General features: G+C 35.2%; 2 protein-coding genes across 13 annotated transcripts in view; both read right to left on the reverse strand.

Moving 5' to 3' along the window:
- Window positions 1-10,665, reverse strand: part of SCFD1 (sec1 family domain containing 1) — a 144,575-nt gene extending 133,910 nt beyond the window's left edge. The window contains exons 1-2 of the mRNA XM_019924096.3: window positions 10,569-10,665; window positions 7,072-7,142 (exon numbers count right to left, since the gene is read on the reverse strand). Coding sequence (XP_019779655.3) covers window positions 7,072-7,142; window positions 10,569-10,659 — 162 coding nt within the window. The 5' untranslated portion in view covers window positions 10,660-10,665. The remainder of the gene's footprint in view (window positions 1-7,071; window positions 7,143-10,568) is intronic.
- A 2,708-nt stretch (window positions 10,666-13,373) lies between these two features.
- Window positions 13,374-25,587, reverse strand: part of G2E3 (G2/M-phase specific E3 ubiquitin protein ligase) — a 65,612-nt gene continuing 53,398 nt past the window's right edge. For 9 of the 12 annotated variants that reach the window (XM_019924101.3, XM_019924104.3, XM_019924099.3 and 6 more), the window contains 2 exons: window positions 17,040-17,230; window positions 13,374-16,164 (listed from right to left, as the gene is read on the reverse strand). In XM_019924101.3, the coding sequence (XP_019779660.1) occupies window positions 15,908-16,164; window positions 17,040-17,230 (448 nt within the window). In that variant the 3' untranslated portion in view covers window positions 13,374-15,907. Of the gene's footprint in view, window positions 16,165-17,039; window positions 17,231-21,132; window positions 21,398-25,587 lie in introns of those variants that run through there. The other 3 variants (XR_002174119.3, XR_002174118.3, XM_019924108.3) reach the window with 3 other exon arrangements.

The following is a 25,587-nucleotide window of genomic DNA, read 5'->3' on the forward strand; positions in this document are numbered from 1 at the left end:
ACCATGCTGTTAGATTACTGTAACTTTGTAGTATTGTCTGAAGTCTGGGAGGGTTACACCTCCAGCTCTGTTCTTTCTTCTCAGGATTGCTTTGGCAATTCTGGGTCTTTTGTGGTTCCATATAAATTTTAGGATTATTAGTTCTGTGAAAAACGTTATGAGAGAAAATATTTGCAAATAATGCGACCAACAATAGGTTAATATCCAAAATATACTAACAGCTTATACAACTCAATATCAAAAACACCAACAACTCAATCAAAAAATGGGCAAAAGATCTAAATAGACATCTCTCCAAAGAAGACATACAGATGGCAAACAGGCACATGAAAAGATGCTCAACACCACTAATCATTAGAGAAATGCATATCAAAACTACAATGAGGTATCGCCTCACATTGGTCAGAATGCCTATCATCATAAAGTTGACAAATAAATGCTGCAGAGAGTGTGGAGAAAACGGAACCCTCTTACACTGCTGGTGGTAATGTAAACTGGTACAGCCACTATGGAAAACAGTACAGAGGTTCCTTAAAAAGCTAAAAATAGAGCTACAATATGATCCAGGATTCCCACTCCTGGGTATATATCTGGAAAAGATGAAAACTCTAATTTGAAAAGATATATGTACCCCAATGTTCATAGCAGCACTATTTACAATAGCCAAGATGTGGAAAAAACCCAAGTGCCCATAAACAGATGACTGGTTTAAGAGGATGTGGTATGAGGAGAAACAAGAAGAACTACAATCCTGCAGCCTATGGAACAAAAACCACATTCACAGAAAGACAGACAAAATGAAAAGGCAGAGGGCTATGTACCAGATGAAGGAACAAGATAAAACCCCAGAAAAACAATAAATGAAGTGGAGATAGGCAACCTGCCAGAAAAAGAATTCAGAATGATAGTGAAGATGATCTAGGACCTCGGAAAAAGAATGGAGCAAAGATCAAGATGATGCAAAAAATGTTTAACAAAGACCTAGAAGAATTAAAGAACAAACAAACAGAGATGAACAATATGATAATTGAAATGAAAAATACACTAGAAGGAATCAAGCAGAATAACTGAGGCAGAAGAATGGGTAAGTGACCTGAAAGAATGGTGGAATTCACAGCCGCAGAACAAAATTAAGAAAAAGAATGAAAAGAAATGAAGACAGCATAAGAGACCTCTGGGACAACATTGAACACAACAACATTCACATTATAGGGGTTCCAGAAGGAGAAGAGAGAGAGAAAGGACCCGAGAAAATATTTGAAGAGATTATAGTCAAAAACATTCCCTAACATGGGAAAGGAAATAGCCACCCAAGTCCAGAAAGCACAGAGAGTCCCAGGCAGGATAAACCCAAGAAGAAACATGCTGAGACACATAGTAATCAAATTGGCAAAAATTAAAGGCAAAGAAAAATTATTGAAAGCAACAAGGGAAAAACGATAAATAACATACAAGGGAACTCCCATAAGGTTAACAGCTGATTTCTCAGCAGAAATTCTACAAGCCAGAAGGAAGTGGCACGATATATTTAAAGTGATGAAAGGGAAGAACCTACAACCAAGTTTACTCAACCCAGCAAGGATCTCATTCAGATTCGAAGGAGAAATCAAAAGCTCTACAGCGGCCATCGCTCATGGGCCCAGCCGCCCCGCGGCATGTGGGATTCTCCCGGACCGGGGCTCAAACCCGCATCCCCTGCATTGGCAGGCGGGCTCCCAACCACTGTGCCACCAGGGAAGCTGTGACAGGGCGAGAGAGAGGCATGGACATATATACACTAACAAACGTAAGGTAGATAGCTAGTGGGAAGCAGCCGCATGGAACAGGGATATTGGCTCAGTGCTTTGTGACCGCCTGGAGGGGTGGGATAGGGAGGGTGGGAGGGAGGGAGACGCAAGAGGGAAGAGATATGGGAACATATGTATATGTATAACTGATTCACTTTGTTATAAAGCAGAAACTAACACACCATTGTAAAGCAATTATACCCCAATAAAGATGTTAAAAAAAAAAAAAAGCTCTACTGACAAGCAAAACCTACGAGAATTCAGCACCACAAAACCAGCTCTACAACAAATGCTAAAGGAACTTCTCTGAGTGGGAAACACAACAGAAGAAAAGGACCTACAAAAAAACCCAAAACAATTAAGAGAAGAGTAATAGGAACACATGTATCGATAATTACCTTAAATGTGAATGGATTAAATATTCGAACCAAAAGACACAGGTTTGCTGAATGGATACAAAAACAAGACCCATATGTATGCTATCTACAAGAGACCCACTTCAGACCTAGGGACACATATAGACTGAAAGTGAGGGGATGGAAAATGATATCCCATAAAAATGGAGATCAAAAGAAAGCTAGAGTAGCAATACTCATATCAGACAAAATAGACTTTAAAATAGAGAATGTTGGGGCTTCCCTGGTGGGGCAGTGGTTCAGAGTCCGCCTGCCGATGCAGGGACACGGGTTCGTGCCCCGGTCCGAGAAGATCCCACATGCCGCGGAGCAGCTGGGCCCATGAGCCATGGCAGCTGAGCCTGCGCGTCCGGAGCCTGTGCTCCGCAACAGGAGAAGCAACAACAGTGAGAGGCCCACGTACCGCAAAAACAAAAAAAAAAAACAAAAAAAATGTTACAAGAGAGAAGGAAGGATACTACATAATGATCAAGGGATCAAGAAGAGATAACAATTAGAAATACATATGCACCCAACATAGGAGCACCTCAATACATAAGGCAAATGCTAACAGCTATACAAGAGGAAATCAACAGTAACACAATAATAGTGGGGGACTTCAACACCTCACTTACACCAATGAACAGATCATCCAGACAGAAAATTAATAAGGAAACACAAAGCTTTAAATAACACAATAGACCACATAGACTTAATTGATATCTGTAGGACATTCCATCAGAAAACAGCAGACTACACTTTCTTCTCAAGTGCACATGGAACATTCTCCAGGATAGATCACATCTTGGTTCACAAATCAAGCCTTGGTAAATTTAAGAAAATTGAAATCATATCAAGCATCTTTTCTGACCACAACGCTATGAGATTAGAAATGAATTACAGGGGAAAAAAAAACCCCGTAAAAATCAAAAACACATGGAGGCTAAACAATACATTACTAAATAACCAAGATATCACTGAAGAAATCAAAGAGGAAATCAAGAAATACCTAGAGACAAATGACAGCAAAAACATGACGGTCCAAAACCTATGGGAAGTAGCAAGAGCAGTTCTAAGACGGAAGTTTATAGCAATACAATCCTACCTCAAGAAACAAGAAAAATCTCAAATAAACAATCTAACCTTACACCTAAAGGAACTAGAGAAAGAAAAACAAACAAAACTCAAAGTTAGTAGAAGGAAAGAAATCATAAAGATCAAAGCAGAAATAAAAGGAATAGGAACAAAGAAAACAATATCAAAGATCAATAAAATTAAAAGCTGGTTCTTTGAGAAGATAAACAAAATTGATAAACCTTTAGCCAAACTCATCAAGAAAAAGAGAGAGAGGACTCAAATCAATAAAATTAGAAATGAAAAGGGAGAAATTACAATGGACACCGGAGAAATACAAAGCATCGTAGGAGACTACTACAAGGAACTCTATGCCAATAAAATGGACAACCTGAAAGAAATGGCCCAATTCTTAGAAAGGTAACCTTCCAAGACCGAAGCAGGAAGAAATAGAAAACATGAACAGACCAATCACAAGTAATGAAATTGAAACTGTGATTAAAAATCTTCCAACAAACTAAAGTCCAGGACCAGATGGCTTCACAGGGGAATTCTATCAAACATTTAGAGAAGAGCTAACACCTATCCTTCTCAAACTCTTCAAAAAACTGCAGAGGAAGGAACACTACGAAACTCATTCTATGAGGTCATCATCACCCTGATAGCAAAACCAGACAAAGATACCACAAAAAAAGAAAATTACAGACCAATATCAGCGATGAATATAGACGCAAAAATCCTCAACAAAATACTAGCAAACAAAATCCAAAAACACATTAAAAGGATCATACACCATGATCAAATAGGATTTAGCCCAGGGATGCAAGGATTCTTCAACGTATGCAAATCAATCAATGTGATACACCATATTAACAAACTGAAGAATAAAAACCATGTGGTCTTCTCAATAGATGCAGAAAAAGCTTTTGACAAAAATCAACACCCATTTATGATAAAAACTCTCCAGAAAGTGGGCATAGAGGGAAGCTACCTCAACATAATAGAAGCCATATGTGACAAACCCACAGCAAATATCATTCTCAATGATGAAAAACTGAAAGCATTTCCTCTAAGATCAGGAAATAGACAAGGATGTCCACTTTTGCCACCATTATTCAACATAGTTTTGGAAGTCCTAGCCATGGCAATCAGAGAAGAAAAAGAAATAAAAGAAATACAAGTTGGAAAAGAAAAAGTAAAACTGTCACTGTTTGCAGATGACATGACACTACACATAGATAATCCTAAAGATGCCACCAGAAAACTAATAGAGCTAATCAATGAATCTGGTAAAGTTGCAGGATACAAAATTAATGCACAGAAATCTCTTGCATTACTATACACTAACAACAAAAGATCAGAAATAGAAATTAAGGAAAAGATCCCATTCACCACTGTAACAAAAAGAATAAAATACCTAGGAATAAACCTACCTAAGGAGGTAAAAGACCTGTACTCAGAAAACTATAAGACACTGATGAGAGAAATCAAAAATGACACAAACAGATGGACAGATATACCATGTTCTTGGATTGGAAGAATCAACATTGTGAAAAAGACTATACTACCCAAAGCAGTCTACAGATTTAATGCAATCCCTATCAAATTACCAATGGCATTTTTTAAAGAACTAAAACGAAAAGTGTTAAAATTTGTATGGAGACACAAAAGACCCTGAATAGCCAATGCAGACTTGAGGGGAAAAAACGGAGCTGGAGGGATCAGGCTCCCTGACTTCAGACTATACCACAAAGCTACAGTCATCAAGACAGTATGGTACTGGCACAAAAAAAGAAATATAGATCAATGGAACAGGATAGAAAGCCCAGAAATAAACCCATGCACCTATGGTCAATTAAGCTGTGATAAAGGAGGCAAGAATATACAGTGGAGAAAAGACAGTCTCTTCAATAAGTGGTGCTGGGAAAACTGGACAGCTTCATGTAAAATGAAATTAGAACACTCCCTAACACCATATACAAAAATAAACTCAAAATGGATTAAAGACCTAAATGTAAGACTGGACACCATAAAACTCTTAGAGGAAAACATACGAAGAACACTCTCTGACATAAGTCACAGCAAGAACCTTTTGACCCACCTCCTAGAGTAATGGAAATAAAAACAAAAATAAACAAATGGGACCTAATGAAACTTAAAAGCTTTTGCACAGCAAAGGAAACTATAAGTAAGACAAAAGACAGCCCTCAGAATGGGAGAAAATATTTGTAAACGAATTAATGGACAAAGGATTAATCTCCAAACTATATAAAAAGCTCATGCAGCTCAATATAAAAAACAAACAAACAACCCAATCAAAAAATGGGCAGAAGACCTAAATAGACAATTCTCCAAAGAAGACATACAAATGGCCACAGGCACATGAAAAGCTGCGCAACATCACGAATTATTAGAGAAATGCAAATCAAAACTACAACGAGTTATCACCTCACACCCGTTAGAAAGGGCATCATCAGAAAATCTACAAACAACAAATGCTGGAGAGGGTGTGGAGAAAAGGGAACCCTCTTGCACTGTTAGTGGGAATGTAAACTGATACAGCCCCTATGGAGGACAGCCTTAAAAAACTAAAAGCAGAATTACCATATGACCCAGCAATCCCACTACTGGGCATATACCCAGAGAAAACCATAATTCAAAAAGAGTCATGTACCCCAATGTTCATTGCAGCACTATTTACAACACCCAGGTCATGGAAGCAACCTAAATGCTCATCGACAGACGAATGGATAAAGCAGATGTGGTACGTATATACAATGGAATATTATTCAGCCATAAAAAGGAATGAAATTGGGTCATTTGTAGAGACGTGGATGGACCTAGAGAGTGTCATAGGGAGTGAAGCAAGACAGAAAGGGAAAAACAAATACCGTATATTAACGCATATATATGGAATCTAGAAAAATGGCACCGATGAACCGGTTTGCAAGGCAGAAATAGAGACACAGATGTAGAGAACCAACGTATGGACACCAAGGGGGGAAAGCGGGGTGGGGAGGGGGGTGGTCGTGGTGGCGGGATGAATTGGAAGATTGGGATTGACATATATACACTAATATGTATAAAACAGAGAACTAATAAGAACCTGCTATATAAAAAACAAATAAATAAAATTAAATTCAAAAATAAAATCAAATTTTTCCCAATACTGGGGAAAAAAAAGAGGATGTGGTATATATATACAATGGAATATTAGTCAGTCATAAAAAAGAATGAAATATTGCTATTTGCAGCAAGATGGATGGACCTAGAGAATATCACACTAAGTTAAGTAAGTCAGAGAGAGAAAGACAAATATTATATCACTTATATGTGGAATCTAAAAAATAATAGAAATGAATCTATATAAAAAATAGAAACAGACTCACAGACATAGGAAACAAACTTATGGTTACCAAATGGGAAAGGGAAGGGGGTGAGGGATAAATCAGGAGTACAGATTAACAAACTACTGTATGTAAAATAGATACACAACAAGCATTTACTATATAACGTATGGAAATACATTCAATATCTTGTAATAACCTATAATGGAAAATAATCTGAAAAAATTCTGTATGTATAACTGAATCACTTTGCTGTACACCTGAAACGAACACAATATTGTACATCAACTATACTTCAGTTTAAAAAAAGAAGATTCACATTAATAAGCCATGCTAAGTAAAAGTGAAATATTCAGGCATTACAACTAAAATGTGCTACTGTTCAGTATTAACAAGAAATTCCCTCTAATCACCACCAATAAGGGCCTAGAGAAAGAAAATAATCCCCATTAACATAAAGTCTCTTACCTTCCATACTGGTTCTCCAGTGCTGTTTTTAATATGAGGCACATTAAAATTCAACATACGTTTCAAAGCCACTGGAAATGAAAACAGTCTTATTAAATATTACCAATGTTTTTAGGATTTCACTTTTCCACCACACTTATTACTTATTACCTCAAAACAAAATGCACAAATCACTCTAGTAAAACTGATTAATCAATATTAATGCATATGTAGAAGTAGGGTCAGACTTTGTAAGACAGTTTCATCAACAACTAAAGGGATATTGTCTGGGAGATTTTCTAATTTAAGCATCTTTGCCCAGATTAAAATGTGAAAAATGTTCAGGAAGAAGCCTTTTCCATGTCTCCTGATGATACCACACTACGTTTTATATAGATGCAAAAAGAAATCGTCAATCACGACCTTGCAGTGGCCTCGATAGATAACTGGTGCTGTTGTCTATTTACTGTGTGGCTGAAAGCACAGATTTTTAAGTTTTTCTAAAAACAAAAATCCTCTATGATATATTTAATTGGTTCATATTTAAATGGTTTAAAACCTAAATACAGCAGATCTATTTTTTAGTTATCCTGGAGTGCATTCTACGGCCAATTATCCTGTCAGATTCACTAGTGAGACTTTCCTATAGATGTGGTACGTAACTGATAACTCCTGCTTAAAAAATACACAATTCTATAATCATAGCAGTTATGCTCTATGTCTTATAGTATTTTGTGGTTTTTACTGCTCATCTGTTCATGTGTTACAGAAGACTCAGAAATATTTTCTAAGGGAAATAAAAATCTTGATACACTTTTATGTGAAGTTGAGATGGCCAAATATTCAAGGGAGGGTAGTAGTTATCTGATTAAATGTTTAAATGATTGGTAATCCTAAAATCTACTTGGTTGTTTTTTTGTTGTTGTTGTTGTTGTTTTGCGTTACGCGGGCCTCTCACTGCTGTGGTCTCTCCCGTTGCGGAGCACAGGCTCCGGACGCGCAGGCTCAGTAGCCATGGCTCACGGGCCCAGCCGCTCCGCGGCATGTGGGATCCTCCCGGACCGGGGCACGAACCCGTGTCCCCTGAATTGGCAGGCGGACTCCCAACCACTGTGCCACCAGGGAAGCCCCCTTGGTTGATTTTTAAAAAGCATTTGGATTAGGTTTTATTAAGTAATACAGAATAATCTACAAGCTAAACACCTACCAGAGAAGATTATAATACTCAAATCACCTGCGTATCAATTTACAGCATATTCACTCACTAGAAAAACTTCTATTAAATGCTTATTTCTTGAAGCAGATTAAAATAATAAGAGATTGCACATCAGTAATATATTTATATATACATAGAGATACGGAGGTGATTTGTTGGTAAAATGTTAGTACCTAATGTCCAGCCAATTATATACATCGCCCAGGGCTTCCCTGGTGGCGCAGTGGTTGAGAGTCCGCCTGCCGATGCAGGGGACACGGATTCGTGCCTGAGTCCGGGAAGATCCCACATGCCGCGGAGCGGCTGGGCCCGTGAGCCTTGGCCACTGAGCCTGCGCATCCAGAGCCTGTGCTCCGCAACGGGAGAGGCCACAACAGTGAGAGGCCCGCGTACCGCAAAAAAAAAAAATATATATATATATACATATATATATATACACTTCGCCCATAATTTAGACCTACTTCAGAAGCTCACAGATATTACAATAGTTCACAGAGGACACCTAGGAAGAATCACAGCCTGTGGTGCATATGAGTTCCAGGTACATGGTGCTCTCCAGAGCTTCGCTAACTGAAAGAAGCCCATATCAGCAGATATTCCCACGTTTGCCTTCTCAGCTCCATCTTGGTGAATTTCCCCATTTCTGAGCCTTGGCTAACTTGTTAACAGGGATTCTGACACAATGGATTTGTTAATAAAGTACATGGCCTAAGACTCAATTGTGATTTATTTCCCAAAACATTCTCAATAGGCATCAGGGAAATGTTTACTTGTCCTACTATAGCACATAGTTTACCTTTCTCTCAAAGTAAGACAGAACTCAACTGGAGTACTAATTTGATAAACCTGGCATAACCTATGGAGTAATGATGTGAAATCTTGCTACAATGAAGTTTATTTCTGCAGAAATCCATATTATACTACTAGACTTTAACATTCTACAAAGTTTCTGCATATAAAAATTACCATCCAAATTTCATTTTTCAGAAAGCTCCTTTGTACTGGTACAGAGTCTCCCTTAACATGTTTTTATTTTAATATGTAGTATGACCTAATTCATTGAGGTTCATTAAGCTGTCAGAACCATACTGCAAAGACAAGTGGGGCTTCTATTTGCTTACACAGATAAAATGAATGGCAGTTATTTCCCAAATTTTATTTGGACTTTCATATATTTAAGTTACACCTGACTTCATCTGATAGCTTACACTACATTATCTATTGGGGAAATGCAGAACACAACTCATTATGCACTGTGTCGTTAGTAGATTGAAGTCTATCATTAATTTTTCTTTGAATTGCAAAGGAAAGAATCAAGTACAGCCAAAATCCTTTCTGTAGGTCATATTAATTATAACCAGTTATATTCCTATTCCGATTTATATGCAAAAGAACATAATTAAAAGAGACAGAACTTCCAAATATGCAAATTCTTAATGGCTTATCTCTATTAGCTTCTCAGAATTAATAGTATGCCAACTTTCAAGACAATTAGCTAACAGGTATAAACCAAGTTGCCATCAGAAGTTTCCAAAAAATAAGGCAAAACTAAAATTATCTAAGGTGGAAAAAATATCAAAGCTCAAGGGAAAGAATATGTATTTTTTAAAACCATACTTCACGGTATAAATGGAAGCTATATAACCATGCTCTGTTAAACATGAAACTAATAAGGCGTAGTTTAAAAACACTAATTTGTCAAATAATTAAAATGGGAAAGGTATTAATTCATTCGTTTTGCCATTCTTATATCCCATTCCCGCATGCTGAAGACGGAAATCTTTATCACAAGGCGTTTCTCTTCAGGTACCCCCAAAGACTGGTCCACAGGAGACAAATGGCAGAGTGTAATCTGCTCTGAAAAGAGCATCTAAATTTGTAACTGTGGTGTAAGTGCCGAAAATGAAACTCTCAACATTAAAATGGGAGAGAACTTAACCACGCGCAGAAACAAACCCGAAGACCTCGTAAGTGGCAAGGGCTGGAAATGCCAGGTGTCAGATCTGGTCGCCATGGCCTTTTGAGGCCCAGTAGGAAAGAGACAAGAGCAGGACCGCAGCAACCCGCTCACCCCTGAAGCCCCTTCTCCGGCACATCTGAGAGCCGAGTTCTCAAGCTAATGGCATCTCTTCCCTAAAAACTCAAAAGGGGAAGGTCTCTCGATGGTCTGAGAACGGGATTAAGCTATTGGAGGTCCGTCTCCGAACTGCACGCACCGCGACCGAGTGAGGGCGACAAGAAGAGGAATATGTCCTCACGGCAAGCACAAAACCGCAGGAAAGAGAAGGGAATAAGCCGGTACCTGTTTGTCTCTCTCGAATACTGGCTGCTGCGGCCGCCGCCATCTTGGCTCCCACCATACACTGCCCGGCTGGAGAGCGGAGCCCGATCATGACGTGGCCGCCCCGACCGCCCCGGAAGCAAAAATCGGAGGGGCGGGACCATAGAAAGCCGAACCCCGCCTCCTCCAGGGTGACCCTCCCATTCTCTCAGCTCTCTCCGCAAAACTTAAGAGACCCAACGTGGGAATAATACCCGAACACCTGGCAGTCTTTACTTTCCAGCGGCGTAATAGTAGGAATTTTTATCCTGTCTAATCAAGCCACAGCTTCTCAAAGGGTAGCTGCTTTAAAGTGAGCTCTTTAGGGCAGGAGCGTGTTGTAGTGCTAAGAACCTAAATACTGAACTGTTAGTTTGGTCGTCTACAGATCTCTTGTGGTGATAATAATCTAGGAGCTTAAGGATCACAGGACTAAAGTAAATGAAGCTCCTGGAACAAAATTGGCACTTCAATGCTAGCTCCCTTTTCTGTTTCCCCAGTGCAGCAGGAGGGGTCTCCCGTTTGCTCCTTTTCTGGGAAACAGGCAGCTTCGGAGCATTGCTCTAATCAGGCAGGTTTCTTAATCTCATCTGTTAGGCAAAATGGTCTAGCTGCATGGGGTTGTTTTGCCTACATGGACACAGAAGCCAGGAAGGCGCAAAATGGCAGTTTGTATTTTCCTCCTTTTAGTAACTGCAAAATCACAAAACATTACTTTGGCAGGGGGTGTAAGTGGATAGTGCAGGTGTCTTAATGTACACTTAAAGCCATATGATGACAAAATGTATCCAATATTAATGATTTCTAATTTAATCCATAGATTTTTTTACTGGATGTCAAAAATGGACACAACTCATTTCCCGTATGGTCAACAGAGTTCACTTAGGATATTGCATTAGTTATTGAATATGTTCATTCTGAAGCTTCACCAAATTCTGAAATGAAATTAGAGACCCTGTGCCTCAAAAACTGGTTTGAAAACTTAACTTTTCGAATTTATGAGAAATTAAGTTACCCCAACGATTACATAAAGAGCAAAATTTTTAAACAAAACACAAAGGTTTATTTTTATGAAATTGACAGGTGATCTCATTCTTAATGCCATTAGGGAACACCCTAGAACTGGACCTACATTCTTTTTTTTCCTTGTGTAAATTTTTTTCACCTTTTTTGAGGGTATAATTGATAAATTTGGCAACATATCTGAAACGTACATTGTGATGATATGATATATATGTATACATTGTGAAAGAATTCCCCCCACTTATTTACCACATCTATCATCTCACATATATATTTATTTTTTGGTGAAAACTTTTGAGTTCTACTCTCTTAGCATATTTCAATTATACAGTACAGTTAACTACAGTCACGTTATATATTAGATCCTCAGACCATACTCATCTTATAGCTGATTTTTTACTGCTTCCTATATGTGGAATAAAAAAAAGAAAACTGGAATCACCAATGAACTAGGTGTGTTGCGATTAAACAGAAATGACAGTTCCTGCCCTATGGGAAAGTTCTACTTAATTTTTTGTCTTCATGGAATATAAAATAAACAGGCTTTCCCACTGTCAACATCTGAGAGCCCAATCTTGTTCATTTGTTTACTTCTACTTTCAAATGCAAATCTACCTAACCATTTCAGAGCTCCAGCATAGACCTCCCAAAATATATGACTCATATGACATAGAACACTAAGGCATGTTTAACATTTGTGTACAGTATATACATTTGAAATGATAAAAACTGTCCTGACCAAGGAGTGCACACAGTGTGGGCAAACAAATGTATAGGAAATATATGTCCCACAGAACAGTGGCAGTAAACAAACAGTCCCTGTAATGCTAAGACTGAGTAAGGTATTTGTAATGTGTTTTTAGAATAAGGAAAGAATTAAACTATGGCTGTTAGAGTGTTAGTTAACCTAACTTTTTTAGTGGTTTAACTGACTCTACCTATCCAGATGTTGGGCTAAAATAATATAATTATTCTGGCAAACTATTATTTTACATTAGGGGATAGATAGTTTTAACAGAGAATACCTCAGAACAGCTCATTCAAGAGAGGTTCCTACCTGTCAGCCGATAATTGCTTGCAGGATCTCTCAAATGGGGAAAGGATCTATTATCTACACAGTATTGTCAGAATTTTAACCTTGTTAAATCCTAACAAGTTACTTGATTTAGTTTATATAAGCACTTCACATTTAGTAGCAGAAACACATTTATTTAGAAAACTTCATTATAAGTGTCATTTTTTTTTGTTGTATCTGAAGTCTTTAAAAAAAGGGAAACTAGGCTGACATAAACTATCACCTAACATAATACCTGGCATACAGTAGATATTGGAATATGTTTGGCAATTTGAAAAGATAACAGTCAAAACGAGAACTTTAAAATAGGATTTCTTCAAAGCAATGCAAATTTTCCTAAACTATATGTAATACACATTCAAGTAATCCATCAATGTGTTTTTATGCTTTACATTGCATCACGTAGAGCATAAAACTAGTTTAATAGCTTATTGTAAAATTAGCAACAAAGCTGTGATAAGCACTATATATAAGAATTACACACTTATAAATAGAATCTTGTTCTAATCATTTTCTTATAATGACTGAATGTAAAAGGCAAAGTCACGGAGAAAACTTACCTATTATATTACACTCTCCTTTACTGCACATTTAGCATTGAGTACAAAAGTTCCAAGAGCTTCCATATAATTAGGGGAAAAAATTATAAGAAGTTTGGAATAAAGCAGAAGCCAAAGTAAATTCTCAAGTTAGTAATCAAATGAAAGCTTTTTACTTCACCCAAACAAATAATGACTAATTTGTAATACGGAAATTAAATATTACAAAGTATAAAGTCATGAGCTAGTTTCTGATATTTTAAAGAATCTTTACCTTAAATACTAAAATAGTAAAATGACTAAGTACAAGAATAGTAGAGAATTGCATAAATGCCTTCAGATGAAGTTCTCACACCAAAAAATTTAAAATTATTAAAAAAAAATGAATATAAAACTAACCTAAGACCATTAACAGTAGATGCATACAAGGCGAATTTATGCTTTTTCTTGATAATGAGAGTAACAGAAAACAAACTTGAAATATATGTCATTTAGACAACTGAAATATTTAAGAAATACATATACACATTTATAAAGGTTTATAGCATAATTCCTTTTTAAAATCAATGTCAGTAGGAACTATGCATTGGCTATAACAATGAACAGAAAAAGAACAAACATAATACCAACCATTTGACATAGTAACAATGCAGAAAATAACCTATGTCAGGTTTCTCTGATGTATCTTGACTGTAAAGATTAATCTAAAATCATACTGATGGAACATTCTTAAAGCCAGAAAATATTTTGCAATATGAATATTTATACTTCACTTTAAAACGTGAATATACTAAGTTATTTACATCACTTTATCCCTAAGGCCCTGTCTACACATAAAAGAATTGAAACACTGTTTTTAATTGTAGCTAACCCAAGCACACTGCCTCCCCACCAGCCCTCCCCACCCAAAAAGCATGTGAGTTTTAACAGCTTTAATTACCACTGTAATTAAATGAATTCAAACTACAAATAACCAGAAAATAGCTTTAATTAGGTTTTCTGGTTTGTATTGGTTTAATGGCTTTTAAAACTTTATAAAAACTAGGTAGGTTAAGAAATAAAATATCCAGTTTATCAACACATTTGGAATAAAAGCTGTATGGTGAGGTTAAACCTCTTTTTTGATAATTGCTCCTTTAATTACTTTTGATAATTTAACAGAATTCAACACAAGACAAAGAAATGCCTTGTTTAATGTTTTAAAACCTTCATGTTAAAGTTAAACTTTAATTTGCTGGGTCTGTTAGAAAATGTAACAAAATTTTACTAGGATTATGTTTTAGTTTTCCTTTGGTATTAATAACAGATTAATTACCAGTATCAAACCAATCCTGTCATTTGTCTTTAAAACTATCAATAATTTAAGGATGCTTCTTGGAGAGGATGAGAATATGGCTGATACCTGCTTTATGTAGCAAGAAAAATGTGCTTAAAACCAAGCATTTTACCTCTCATACGATTTATTCTGGTGAAAAACCCATTTATATTTGATAACAGATTAGGAACATTAGACTTTTCCAGTTTCTTCTTTTGCAAGAGTACAAATATGGTGACACAACTATGGGATTAGGTATCTTCAAATTGTTATTACATAATCTCTTGTTACTTCTAGGCATTCTTTGACTTTTAGTAGCATTAATAAAGTTTAAAAAAGGAAATGGAAGAGTTTATAGAAGGATAACAGTTAATTCTGCATGGTTGAGATTAGAGTGGGTTTTTCATTCTATTTGTAATTCTTTCTTACACATTTCTACATTGTTTATATAACAGGTACCTTTCAAAAGCAAAGAAGATAACTATATAATGCAATGGTGCCAGCTTACCTTTCATACAACCATCTTGATAATAAATGTCAAATAGCCAAACCTACCAAATGGCAATCCACAGAGATCATTCTATTCAGATAACCTAAAATGTGGATCAGACATAATGTGGTCTAATACCACACATGGGATACATGAAAAAAAAAAAATCCTATGATTAAAGCCAAAGGCTTTAAAGAAGACACTTACTTAGGGATTTTCAACTGTATTTTAATCCACCTCAGAAGTGTTTTAAGACTATGGAATGTCCATAGATTCTAGAATATTTGTGCAATTCTGCTTTTTAATATAATACTTCCCTTTAGGCATAATCTAATTGCAGTGTGGATCTATTTTAACATAACTTAATAATCTAAAAACATTTTTAACTAATTTAGTGCCATCCCAGAAAAGGATACATATAACACACCCCCCAAAATATGACTTTGATTTATACAACAAGATTTATCATTTAGCTTTCCTATTTAATGCTTTAAAATAAAATAAGTAATAATTTGAAAATTGAATAAAACTAGAAAAATCACTGTGGCATCCTATAGCTAATCCCAATTTACAAAAACAGTGAGTACAAGTTTTCTTATTATATATAGCATGCTACTATAGTTGAAGAAAGTCTGTACAGCCATTCTAAAAGTATTTGTATTGAGGTTTATGAAGCATGTATATTAAGAAAATAGAAAAGTATCAACTTTGGTACACCTTAACAAAAAAACTTTTTAGCTTAAGTGGCCAAAATATTCCTTTATGTTCATACCATATATTTTATTGGGCCAAGTTTGCTCAAAAGTGATGACAGACAGATTTCTGAAACAAAAAGTATCAACAGCAGCTTTTAAAGAAGCATCTCTTTGTTCAAAACAGTTAATGTCCAATGAAGTGAGAATTTTCTTCCTTTTCTAATCTTAGAGTGTTTTTTATGGCAAAGTCCATATTTTCTTGAAATTCTTTATAGGTACTGGTGATAGGAAGAGCTAAGCAGTTATTAAACTTGTTTCCAACAGGAAAATCCATATGAAGGCACTCAATTGATGGAGTGGGTTTAAATCCAGCAGGTGGAATGGAACTGCAACCAGTAGCAAAAATAAGAATGTCTTCCATTGTTACTGTAGATTTACCATCTGAAAAGAATACCAAAAAAGGAAAAAAAGAAAAAAAATCTGTGTTATATATTGCTACCATCATAGACTCTTCCCCAACTAGACTAGACATGTTGAAAAGCAGAGACACCCACATTAACAGAGATGCATAAGAGGAAAACTAAATCACTAAGTGTAGTAATAGGAAAATGGTATATTGAATACATGTTTATTTGAATTTCAAAGTAGGACTCATACAATAATTTGGTTGACCTACTCACTGTATATTTAAATGTCTTCCTTAATATAAAATTATCATATAGTCCAAGAGGTTCAGTAGGTTTTGAAACTTGATCTTTCGGGGATATGATCCTACAAACAATTTTAAACCAATTCTAGACCATTGCTATTTGATAAACTATTTCAACAAAGGAAAAAACTAAGATGGTATAAAACATCCAAACAACCTAGCTAAAAAATTTTCAACTAAAAGTTAAATTGTTTTACAACATATTAAACAGAATGAATTTACATTGCTAAGGCTCAATGATAAATATCATTACCATGCTCTGATCAATGGATGAGGAATAATTCAATTTAACTTAAAATTTAAAAAGGTGAAGTAAATGACTAGCTTTGAGACTATCCTGTGCTGTGGCAATCACCCGTATATTTAAAGTTTTCTAGGAAGAATGCCTCTCACTTCAAATTACCTAGAGGAAAACAACCGAAAAATATAACTTTACTATGTAACCTTTCCTATCACTTTCAACTCAGTCATATAAACTTGTTTTGAAACAAGTTTTGTAAATAAGTAGTTAGATTAAAGTCTTACTATAAAAAGCAAAACTCAAAGAAATAAATATCCCAAAACAAAATTTCTACGACAGTTAAATAAAAATAAAACATCTACATACCCTCAACAGCCTGTAAGTAACTGTTCCAAAACCCCAAAGCCTGTACGTCAGATAATGTGTGTACTGTAAAAAGATCACTAAGAATTTTTGTGGAAAGATTCTCAGGTTTATGACAGAAGATGTTACAAAATGCTTCTGGATAAGTCTGAATTTTCTCCAAAACACCAAGAGTTCTCAGACCCTGTTTAAAACTTAAGAGAAGAAAAACAATGAGCCAACATTCATACACATGTGTTTGGAATGAACATTTCTAGCTAATTTACTATCACATATATGTGTGAAAAAGACAGAAAAAAAAAGATGTGGGGAAAAAAAGGTGAGGAAAAACAAAGAAAAATATGGATACACTTTATGTGATATGGTATTTTCAAATCAATAACAAGCAAATGTATTAATATAAAATGAATATTTTCCATGCCTACATTATTTGGCTTTATGGAATAGTTTTAAAATTAAGCTAACAATTTTTTATTAAGAGGAAAAAAGTAGATATCTAAAATTTTACACTTCAAAGCTAGTTAGTATAAAATGAAAGACTGCAAAGAAAAAGAATCATAAACTTGAGCCACATAAAAATTTTAAACTTATGTATTGCTAAAAAGAAATTAACAAAGACAAAACAAAGTGGGAAAATATTGATACATGATAGAACACTAATTTCTCTAATATAACAAAAATACAAATCATTTTCTAAAAGAACTCAACAGGAAATACAAAATATGAATGCATCATTAAGAAAATACAAGTAACAAATGAATTTTTAAAAATGCACATTCTCACTAATAAGCAAAGAATGAAGAAGATACCATTTTTGCCTACCAGACTGACTAACCCTAACTGTGGCTCTGGATTCCCTATCCACGTCCTCAGGTACCCTGCTACACTGACTCATCTTCCCTTCTATTAGCTCTTCCTCAAGAGCACAAAAATATGCTTATCTTTCCCATCTTTGAATAAGGGAAAAAATTCACTCAATCCCATCTGCTTTCCTTTGAGACAACCTATGTGAAAGACTTACCTACATTTACTGTCTCCTTTTCTTAATTTCCTATTCACTTTCCCTCCACTCCTTTCTACATCTCAGGAATAACTGCCCTAAGTGCATGAATGATGTATGGGATCAGTCTCCTGGTTTCCCCTTATATCTCTGGCCAAACCTTCCGAGTCTCTTACAAAGCTTATTCTTTCTTTGCTTTGCCTTAAATGCTACTGTTTGTCCCTCATGGATCTGTAACAAGGCAAATTTCTCTTTTTTCTTACCATATCCCATGGCTTTATTTAAGCAGGTTTATGTTCATTAACTATAAAATCTATTATTTCAGCCCAGAATATATACCCAACAGACTGCTGGGTACCACATATTCCAAGCACCCAAACTTATTAAGTCCAAAAGAAAGCTAATTATCTTACTACCAAAATCAGAACCGTAAGTGACAACAAATGCCTCCATTATTCACCCTATTAGTACAGCTAAATCTGAAAGTCATTCTTAACTCTTCCCTCTGCCACTCCTAATTACAAATCCTATGAATTTCCTTTTTTGAAATCCCTTTTATCTGCTCATTTCTCCATATACCAGTGGAACTGTTGTACCAGGTATGTAAGCTTCCAAGTTGATTTTCCATGTAAACCCCATACTGTCATTCATCCTTAGGTATGTTGGATGGAGGCCCCCAAAAGATATGTCCACATCCTATTCCCTGGAACCTGTGAATGTGATCTTAGTTGGAAAAAGGGTCCAGGCAGATGTAATTAAGTTAACGATCTTGAAATCATTCTACCTAGGTTATCTGGGCTCACCCTAAGTCCAATGACAACTGTCTTTATAAAAGATAGAGAGGAAAAGGCCATGTGATATAGATTCAGAGATTGGAGTTATGCAACCACAAGCCACCAGAAGCTAAAAGAAGCAAAGAATGGATTCTCTTCCTAAACTCCCAGAAAGAATGAAGCCCTGCCAACACCGAGACTTTGGACTTCTAGCCTCCAAAAATATGGGAGAATAAATTTCTTTTGTTTTGAGCCACTCAGTTTGGAAACTAATAATACACACTCTGCACATGAAATAAAGTCCAAACTCCTTAACATGGCTTTTTTTTTTTTTTTCTTCTTAACATGGCTTTTAAGGTCCTCCACAATACAATTGCTGCCTTTCTTGCTTGCTTTTAACTTTCACCTTACACCTACCTTTGAAGCAAATTTCAGCCAAACTTGAGTTCACCTTTATAATTTTACTTTTAATTAAAATGAAATATTTCAAGCTTATATAAAAATCCAGGAAATAACAGAAAACCATGACTGCAAACTTGATTTTGAAAGACATTAACATTTTATGTTTGCTCAGATTATTTTTAAGAAAATATTCTATTCACTCAACTAAATCTGCCCATTCATCAGTTTCCCTTCTCTCCTTTTACAAAGAAAACTATCTGAAACTGCTATTTACCTATTCTGAAATTTTTACTATAGCCTGCATTTCATTTTAGTTTCACTATATATGTATCCCTAAAAAATAACTAGCATTGGTTTGCTTGTTTTGAAACTTTCCAATAATGGTACCATACTGTATACTTATTTTTCTGCAATTTGCTTTTTTGAGAGTAATTTTTTCTAATTGTTATATAGTAATAGTTATTACTACATTTAGGAAACTAGTTCTGTCACTTTATTTTGGGCAACTGTACTGAATTACAAAAAAATTTTTTATTCCTTCCTGCCGATTTTTGTATTTTTAAAACAAAATTCCAATTTACCTTCTATTTAAAAAGTTATACTAATTCTTATTTTTTAAATGGTTACCTCAAAATTTTAATCGGCATATTTGAAATCTAAAGTGAATCAGGTATTTACCCTCTTCCTGAACAATACAAAGACCTTAGAACACTTGCAACTCTGGTAGCTCTCTCTTCCTATGCTACTTAAACATTTTGTTCCACCTTGTATCATAAATCCCCAAAGTAAACATTAATTTTTTGTACAATCAGTGTTTACTCTAAAATTAACAAATTTCTTTCGTTACCATTCCTTCTCACTTGCACACCTCCCTGTTAGTGTCCTTTACCTCTTGTAACCTTGCTACACTCTTTACAGAAGCAGTTCTAAGATTATTTTAGTTGGACAGTCATCTAGACTACCAATGATAATTTTAATTCTTCCAATCCTTAATAACACTCACTTATTCATTTAGTCTTGTTGCTCTACTAGGACCTCCAGCATATTGTAGAAATGAAGGGGGTAATTATATGTATCCCAGGCTTGTCATGGCCTTAAGAGGAACGTCTATCACACTTCATTAAGGATAATGTTTGCTGAATCTTTACTAGCTAATCTTTATAAGGATATTTCAAATTGTTAGCTTAAAATTATGTATAAATGTTTAAATGTAGCAATTGCTTTTTTTGCATGTATAACTGTATGAAGATTGTTTGATTTTTCTCTTTTAATCTATTAGTGGAGTGCACTAAAGCAAGATTTTTTTTTTTGATGTTCTACCTGCCTTGCTTCCTTTCATAAACAATCCTCAGAACTGTTAGTAAATTTTGAGGCCATGTTGCTAGATACAAATATATTCAAGACTGCTGAATCCTAAAGAATTTGTTCTTTTTAACACTATTAGGGTCATTTAAGGACAAGGCTTTTTAAAAAGATTATTAGAATTTCTTTCTCTCTTTTTTTGCTTTAAAGTCATTTATTTGCAATGCAATTTAAGATCCTCTGTTTTTTAAATACGAATATAAGCTATTTACATGTAATATAATTACCTATATGTTTTCTATCTTATGTTTTCTTTGAGCATGTGTTTTCCCTTGCTTGTTTTCATCCCTCTTTTTCTGTTCACTATATGATTAAATATGTTTTCTTTATTTCTATCCCCACCCCCATCAAACTGGTTTGGAAGTTACACACTCTATTCCTGTTATTTTAGAGTTTTCCCTTAAAATATACATACTTGGCTTAACAATCTTAAGGTAATTAATGCTTCCCCACTACTACCTCAAGAATACAAGTTCCTTAAAACAATAAATACAATGTCCATTCTCTTCTTACAGATGAACCTTTAGCTAGTATTTTAATTATTTTAACCATTTCTTACCAAAATTTAGTTGTCTTTTAAATGGCCAATGCTTGTTTTTATTTATTCAGGTTTTTTCATTTCTTTGCTTACTCCTGGTGCTTGTATCTTACTTTGTCCTTCTGGGTCCAATTTCTTTCTTCCTTAAGTAGGTATTTTATTAATCTCTCCAGGAAAGAAGTAAACCTGTCTCAAAATGTCTTTATTTCCTCCTCTCTCTTGAATGATAACGTAACTAGCTCTGTGAAGTTACTATCTTGGCTGTCTGTTTTCAACGTTGATGTCACTGAAAAAAAGGCGTCCAATATAATTGATGCTCATTTTTACAATAATGTCTTTTTGCTCAGAACACAATTTCATCACAAAGTACACTATACTTCAGCATGGTAAGCCCTGTGAACCTGAAGAACTTCTCAAGCAGCATTTTCTATAATATTGCCCAGCCTCTGTCTCTTTTGTCAAATATATGTGTGGGTGCTCTTATTCTAACTTTCATGACATTTCTTGTTTCAGTCCTTTTCTCTCTCTTTCTCTTCAATGGCCTAGCATTTAACAACCACCAAGTTTCATTTCCATGATCATTTTTGTTTCTGTTTCGTTTTCCTTGTTTTTCTGTTGGTTGCTTATTTTTTTGGATTCCATTTTTATCTATAGTGTTTTGAGTGTATTTCTATGTGAAGATTTTTTTAAAAATGTAATAATTTACTGCTGCCAACATTTTATCAGTTCAAGTATAGAAACATTACTTCCCTTCATGTCCCTTTGCCTTTTGCTGTTTATAATTTCCTAAGTATTTCTTTTATATACATTATGAATCACATTAGAGAATGTTATAATTTTTGCCTCAGCCATCAAACATAATTTAGTAGACACAAGAGGAGACATGCTTTTATTCTTTTCATTATTCTTTCTTCCTTCCTGATGTTACAAGATTCTACCTTTAATAATTTGCTTTCTATTTCAAAAAATTCCCATAGGCATTCTTTTAGGGTAGATCTGCTGGTGACAAATCGTTTAGTTTTCCTTCAAATAAGAATGTCTAGACTTCTCTAAGCTGTGTCCTTGCTGAGATCCCCAGCTGGTCTGCTTTCATCTCTCTACCTCTCAAAAGTCTTAAGTTTGTTTTATAAACACTGTTCAGGGTTTTTAACTGTGCTTATCAGGAAGGATAGAGAGAAGAGTGTCTATTCCACGTTATCCACAACTGGAAGTCTATGATCATTTTTCAACTTAGAAGCACTATTTGATTCATTTCACATTTTATGTTTGGGTTTTTTTTTCTTTTAAATCACTGTAATAACTTTTTATGTCTCAGTTTGTCCTGTTATTTAAATCCTTGATGTGCTATTCCCAATACTTGCTGTTTAGGATGGTTGTGTTTTGTCTTTTATTGGAACCTCCTCTTCTTTAGCAATGTAACTTTAGCATTCCCATCAGGCTCAGGCTGTAGAAATTTCCCTAAACACTGTTACGTATTTGCTTTTGCCTGGCACTCTGTAAGTACTACGAATCCTAAGACCAATTACTTTGTTAATGTCTTTGGTTCAGATTGGGGTCCATTCAGAATGCCAAACCCAAGTTTGGGGCAAACTGAGGGTTCTGATTTCATATGACATTTAGGGTACCATGGCTTTTTTGTTTTTAATAGATCTTTACTGGAGCATAATTACTTCACAATACTGTGTTAGTTTCTGTTGCACAACAAAGTGAATCAGCCATGTGCATACACATGTCCCCATATCCTCTCCCTCTTGAGCCTCCCTCCCATCCTCCTTATCCCACCCCTCTAGGTCATCTCAAAGCACTGAGCCAATCTCCCTGTACTATGCTGCAGCTTCCCACCAGCCAATTATTTTACATTCGGTAGTGTATATATGTCGATGCTACTCTCACTTCCCCCCAACTTCGCCCTCCTACCCCATGATGAACCTAGTTGCAGGGCGGGAATAAAGAGGTACTATGGCTTTTGATTTCCTTGTTATTTCTGACATCTACAGGACTCTTGAGCTTTAAAATATTGTTTTTTGCTATATGATTTATCTTTCACATAAAAGGAGGGATCAGTCTTCAGCTTCTTTTCTCTTGCCCTCTTCATCTTGATCTGCCTAACTCCTATTTATAAATCAGGGTTTAATTTAAACACCACTTATACAGATAGGGAAGCCTTTCCTGACAACTAGACTACTCATACCTATAAACACACACACACACACAAAATAAACAAACAGCAATGAATTATCTAACTTAGCAATGAGAAAAAATCCATCTGTAGACATATGAATTCCTTGGGAAAAAAATATTTTGTACATCTATGTCATTAAGAGATACATTTCAAATAAGTTTTTAAATAACTATCAAAATTTATAATATGTTTGGATTATTCTATGTATTAATCATAATTATGAATGGTAATTCTAACTGTAAGAAAATTTTGCTATGTAAGAGTCTTATAGTCAGACACTGGATACATTTTAAACAGTTATGTAACAGTGTTACTTTAATTACAGTATTAAAAATACATTGGAGGGCTTCCCTGGTGGCTCAGTGGTTAAGAGTCCACCTGCCAATGCAGGGGACATGGGTTCGAGCCCTGGTCTGGGAAGATCCCACATTGCTGTGGAGTAGCTGGGCCTGTGTGCTACAACTGCTGAGCCTGTGTTCTAGAGCCCACGAGCTACAACTGCCGAGCCCGTGCACAGCAACCGCTGAGGCCCGCGCGCCTACAGCCCATGCTCCACAACAAAAGAAGCCACCGCAATGACAGGCCCGCACACTGCAACGAAGAGTAGCCCCCGTTTGCCACAGCCAGAGAAAGCCCGCGTGCAGCAATGAGGACCCAATGCAGCCAAAAATAAATAAATAAATAAATTTATTTAAAATATATATATATATTGGAAATTATATCCTTTACAACTGTTTAAGCTTATGATATCATATTAAATTTTAATTTGGAAGAGTGCTTTAGTTCTGTAGAGCTCTAAAAAAGGAATAAGGACCATATACTGTCAAGTAAAAAATGAGGAGGAAAAAGGGTGGATGGTATGTTACTATTTATGTAATAAAAGAAATGAATATACACACACACATATACTCATATATTTATCTGCTATCAGTTAAAAAAAATAATGGAAGGATAAACAGTAAAAGCCACTAAAATAATTACTTCATAGGGGATGGAAGGTAGGTGTGATAAGGATGAGAGCTATACTTATCTTAACATAATCTGTATGACAGAACTGAGTCCTTTCAATGTACTATCATTATAGATTTGACTTTGGAATCATGCAAACATTTTATATAATTTTAAAATAAAATCAAACTTTAATAAAAGTCAATAAAAAGAAAAAATAAGATAAAAATGAAAATAAAATGTATACCCAGTTAGTAATATAACAACAAAGAAAATAACTATGCCAAATGACTTTAAAACACAGTAATTTGACTGCATAGCCCTAGAACAAAAAGAAATAGAAAAACAAGTTTAACCTATTTTCAATAATGTTATGTTACTGATGATAATGTTGGCATTATCATTCTGTGACTATTATTTACGAAATGTGGATTAAATCAAGGAATTACTTCATGCTCTAATTCATCAATGTCTTTGAGAACTGGGATTATGAACATGGGACAAAGGAAAAGTCAAAAATCTTGTAGTAGTGAATCTGAAGTATCAGTAGAAACCTATGATGTATTTTATCTTAAAAAAATAAAAAAAAACCCAACAAAAAACCCCTATATTTCTTCTTTTAGTCCACTGAAAAGGCCTAGAAACTATGACCAACGTGGCAAAAACAAGCATCCCTAGCATCCAGATTGTGGATTTGAAATACCATTTCCCATTCAAAGAAACAAAGCTCATTAGGCCAGAATGTACAAAAGGAGCATGAAACACCTTGTCATACCATATAGCAAGAAGGCTATCAAAGACCATTAAGGGTCAACATCAAAAGAACTCAAAAGAAACAACATAAAGAGGTTTATACTGGTTAAAGATGAGACAATCTTAACTTCAGTAAGGATAGCCAACTATAACAGTTTTGAATACATTAAATACATAGATTAATGATACTGAAATTTTAAAATTTGCTTGAAAATAAAACTGGAGTCAGTAACAAGGGAAGGCTAGCTAAATGAGACTGGCCACTGGTTGCTTGATAACTGTTAGATCTGGGTGGTGATTACATGGTGTATCACTCTGCCTACTTTCATATATATTTTAGGTTTCCCACTATTAAAAGAACAGCAGCGTGTGAGAACATAAAAATAATTTTTATTTAGAAAAATTAATTATAAATTGAGATAACGATTACTTTTCCTACCTAAACAGTACACATTTAAGCAATTCTGTGTAGAATGTAAGAACAGTATTCATCCTTAAGAGGTTAGTTTGAAAGCATTAGTTTAAAATAGCATTTACATTTTATCAAATATATCTCACATTGTAAGACAATTAACCACTTTAAACATGTAATT

This window comes from Tursiops truncatus, chromosome 2 (assembly GCF_011762595.2).
Source record: "Tursiops truncatus isolate mTurTru1 chromosome 2, mTurTru1.mat.Y, whole genome shotgun sequence".
Classification (NCBI taxonomy): Eukaryota; Metazoa; Chordata; class Mammalia; order Artiodactyla; family Delphinidae; genus Tursiops; species Tursiops truncatus.